Source organism: Crocodylus porosus, unplaced genomic scaffold, assembly GCF_001723895.1.
Source record: "Crocodylus porosus isolate Cpor-Errol unplaced genomic scaffold, CroPor_comp1, whole genome shotgun sequence".
NCBI lineage: Eukaryota > Metazoa > Chordata > Crocodylia > Crocodylidae > Crocodylus > Crocodylus porosus.
In genome coordinates, this window is record NW_017728921.1 from 3,465,520 (window position 1) to 3,470,138 (window position 4,619).

Sequence of the window (4,619 nt, forward strand, 5' to 3'; positions counted from 1 at the left end):
GGGCCTGCTGAGGCACTCACAGCAGCGGGGAACTGGGAGCCACAGCTGAAGGCTTGTTCTTGGAGCAGAAGAACTGCACAATTCAACACAAGAGAAGCTAGAGCAAAGGCCTAAGGAGAGGTGTTTAGAGGTCAGAGCTGTCATTAGTTCTATCCCTGACAGCAAATCCAAGCAAATGAGGCATCTAGCTAGGATAAACCACACATGAAAGCACTTAAGAAAATAAAGCCAGACTCCCTTTGCCCCCGCCTACACCCCCAAGTTCAAGTAGTGATGAACAAGCTGGGACTGTCTTCCCCTTAGATGCAGCCGGACTCTTTCATCATCCAACTTAGAAAGCAGAGAGTGATTTTCCTACAGCACTAGCTGAATACCACCACTCAGTTGCATTTAAGGAGGGGGAGAGAGAGAGAGAGAGAGACCGACCATCCATCCACCCACTTTTCAGCAGTTTTAATACAGCCATTAATTTTTGTTTCAGATGTTACAGGACAGTACAGTATCAGTCTTAAAAGGGAATTGGTCAGGTTCTCTTTTTCCATCTTAAAAAAAAAATCCCCAACCAAAAAAACAAAACGAAACCAAAACCAAAAAACCAAACCAGATTAAATTCTGTGCAAACACTTGGCAAACTTCTTCAAGATAACTTGGTGCCTGTGGAAAGTGCTGTGCTACTGCTCAGGAGAGCAAAGTCCTATTTCACCATAGCCAAAGAGTGGTATAGGCAGCAGACATGCAGGCTTCTAGGTGAAGCCTTGCGAGGCTGGAGGAGGATGGGGCACCTTCCGGACAAAGCAGTTTAGCTCCAACAAGGAGTTTTGTTCAACCCCAGCCTGTTCATCTTCAGTTGCAGAGAGAGATGAATCAGATATGAAGACCAACTCAGAAACATCTGCCCACTTTACAGGATGTTGACCATCGTGTATGCTCCAGGCACAAGGTGGATTTAAACTGGCTTTCCTAATATTTACTTTGATAAAACTTGGAGGCAGTTTCACTTTTGCCACCATTTTATTTCAAGTTTCTCCACCATGTCTCTTGGACTATTCTCTTTCTGACCCTCAAAATGCAACTCTCCTTCACTATTGGAGATGTTCCTCAACAGTGTGAACAGATACTACCCTACCCCTCAACCCTTCCTCTCCAAAATCCCTACCATACACCACATTTTAGATTAAAAAAATCTAGTACAGCATCTCAGTGCTCTACAGAAAGCAAGCTATCAGCAAAAGACAGGAGGATCCCGACTGGTGTAAAAATAGATTTTAAATAAAATAGAATTTCTATAGGAGAGCAAGCTAGATTGTAGAAGTCTGATTCTGTATTTTACAGAAGGCTGAAACCTGTTTGTCCAATCCACACATTAGAAAAAATTAAGTTACATTCATGCTACAAAGTTAAAAAAGAGATAAAAGCTTAAGCTGGAGCATGTCTAGAAACCAAAGACAAAGCAGCATACAGTGTGCTGAGAGCCATGTATAGTGGAATGTTCTTAAAAATAAGCCTGCAACTGGTTAAAACTAGATTTTAGCCTTTCTGTCCTGGTTGTGACTACTATAACTCACATGTGACCCTATCACGAGAATGATTTAGTCTGCTATACAACACTAACACTAGTTTCACTTCTTAGCTCCTCCTAGGAGTTGGGCAAATCACAGCTGCACTTCCACTGTTTCAGCATTTAAAAATAATAAAATAAAAATCCCACACCAACGTCATAACTACAGGTCCAGTAACCGAACAGGATCTGCTTTAGTTCTTGGGGCCTGGGCACAAGATTCCCACCTCCACTCATTGGTAGGGAAGGATGAGCCCAGTTTCTGTTTGATGCTTGGTACCCATCAAGCACAACAGAATGGGACCAATGCATTCAAGCCTTTGCGAACGGGCAAGTTTTGCAGGGCGAGCTGTCAAAAGTTAGTACATGTTCTAGGACCAAGAGTCAGGTTTGTACACTGGATTCTCCCTCAAGAGTTTCCCTGCCAACGGGGCAGACTGTATGGTGATTTTTGAATACACATCTCTGCCAGAAAAAACTAGAGCACGTTACAGGTGCAAGGAAAAAGGGAGCATTAAGTGTTCAAATACTGTGGGAAGTGGATATAAATAGGCGCATCCAGTCAGTGAACTGCTTTTGCACTCAACTCTGGGTGGAGCTTGCTTACGTTTCAGCCCGATAACAAGCTGTTTAGGTTGCACGCAGAGCACACACAATTCCTTAAGGGATGGAAGGCAACTGCTGTGAAGTATGAGTATGTGGGACAGACCCTGAAAGGTGACAGATCTAAGTGACTGTTCTCGCACAATTCATTCCCCTGCCTCACTAGTGTCATTACTGCCTTCCCCACATTTAAACTGCATTTATACAATGCATATGCATTTTATTCTAAGAAGATATACATCCTGTCAGTGCTGATCGGCAATGGCTGGAAGCATGCAACAGGTCCTTCTGTGAAAGGTTCTCAATGAATAGAAATGATTATTGTTATGCTAAATAATTTCAGCAGCACAAAGCTCATGTGTGCTTTTGCACTCTAAAGCCATTAGCACAGCACCAGACCGCCTCAAGGAATAAGCGGCTAATTGCCTGAACATGAATTCCCTTACAGCAGCTACCATCTTAGATATGTTCCAAAATGATCATATCTAAGACTTCTTGACAGCAAAAACATGGTTTACACTTAGCTCTGTTTCATGTCTAAGCTAACTACTTTATACCTGTATTAACACACTGCTGCAGGGCTCTGGTTGCACAGTCTAAAGGGGTGGGGGGGCACTTGTATCTGAAAAGTGATTTTCAAATAAAAGCTTTTATTAAATAGGAACATTTCTAAGCTTGGCCTTTAAGGGAAGAGATGGAAGTCAGCATTTGGCCCAAGCTCTGGTGCAATATCCCTTTGGAGGGAATCTGCGATTTGCTTTTGGACTTGAAATACACTCACCTAAAACAGGCTACACACTCCAAGGAGAAGGTAAACTGCACAGCATGGGGAGGGGCTTTCAGAAGGTAGGAAGGTAAAATGATAGTTAAGATCCGTCTAACATTAGCTAGATAGTGCAGTGAGATGGTTTTAAATACCATAGACTCCCCGTTGGCTGGCAGACAGCTTTATGAAAAGCTCCAAGAACAGCTTCTAACTGAACCTTACCAGACTGGGTGTGTAGTGTTCAACCTAGCATTCAGCCCGAGTCCTGAAACTCCTGTGCCTGGCTTTTCAGAAGCACGTTCAGTTGGGCAAGACTGACCTAAACCTCACTTGCCCCTTTTGCCCCGGCCCCTCCTGGAAGAGGGTTTGCCTGTGCCCCCTGCTGGGGTGCTTGCAGAAGATGCCATCGCAATGTTGATCTGTCCTTCCTGGATCTCCTGCCTCGTCTCAGCCGGGAGGTGGTTAATTTTCTGCTGTGTTTCTAGATAGAACATTACGTCTCGCAGCTGCTCCTGGATCTCCGAGATCTGAAGGTCCTTCTGCTCACAAGTTTCCTTCAGCACCTTTTCTTCCTCCTTCAGCTTGTTCTGAAGCAAGACTTGATTAGCTCGCAAGCATTTGTTCAGTTCTTGTTCCTCCTTCAGCTCACTGGAGAGCTTTGACACTTTGTTATTCAGCTGAGCGCACCTTAAAAATGCATGCAACAAAGAAGTTAGGCTAGGGGTGGGCAAAAATAAATAAAAAAAAAGAAAAAATACAGCCCATGGGCCAGATCCAACCCACTAAGTGATTCTATTCAGCCTGTAGCGGGTCCCTCCATCCTGCCAGGACTAGATGTGGGGAGAGCAGCCCAGGCTGTGGAGCATGCAACTAGTCCCACCACCCCTGGATGAGGAAGTGCTGCCTGGAATGGAGCTCTTGGGCATGCCAGGAACTGTTGTCTGCAGGGCCAGGCAGCATGGCAGGGGCAGCCGGACTTGGCTTCCTGGCAGCTTGCACAAATGGCAGGTCGCTCTCCCCATCACACTAGTTGCTGCTGCCGGTGTCACCACTGCCACTAGACCCAGCCCTACTACCCAGGCACTCTAGCGTGTCTGCCCTGCACTCACTGCCAGGAGCACAGGGTGGAGCAGACAGGTGGGCATCCATAGAAATGGCCCCGTGACATCTGTGGGCAAGGTGTCCTTGGCCAGAGAGTGGTGTCAGAGTGGAGCGGGCAGGGTCGGGATCGTGCAGCAGTGACAATGTGGGGCTGGGGCTTAAGGCAGAACTTCAATCTGTTCGCTGCAGCACATCCCATGTGCTGGTTCCACAGGCAGCCTTCCACCTTCGAGAGACTGAACCCCTTCTGGTGTTGGGCAACCAACATGGGTTCACTGGGGGCAGGTCCTGTCAGACCAACTTGGTAGCCTTCTATGACCAGGTCACAAAATCCTTAGACACAGGGGTAGCAGTGGATGTAGTATTTCTGGACTTTAGGAAGGCCTTTGACACCGTCTGTAACCCCATTCTCATTAAAAAACTAGGGCACCATGGCGTCGACACCTACACAGTCAAATGGGTCACTAACTGGCTGGAGGGCCGCACCCAGAGAGTGGTGGTGGATGGGTCCTATTTGACCTGGAGGGACGTGGGCAGTGGGGTCCACCAGGGCTCAGTTCTCGGGCCCACATGGTTCAACATCTTCATCAG

At 46.6% G+C, this 4,619-nt stretch overlaps 1 protein-coding gene across 1 annotated transcript in view; it reads right to left on the minus strand.

The window, feature by feature from the left end:
* Positions 1–437: 437 nt before the first annotated feature.
* The window catches only part of BRAP (BRCA1 associated protein), an 18,913-nt gene continuing 14,731 nt past the window's right edge, over positions 438–4,619 (minus strand). The window contains exon 12 of the mRNA XM_019538794.1: positions 438–3,614. Coding sequence (XP_019394339.1) covers positions 3,254–3,614 — 361 coding nt within the window. The 3' untranslated portion in view covers positions 438–3,253. The remainder of the gene's footprint in view (positions 3,615–4,619) is intronic.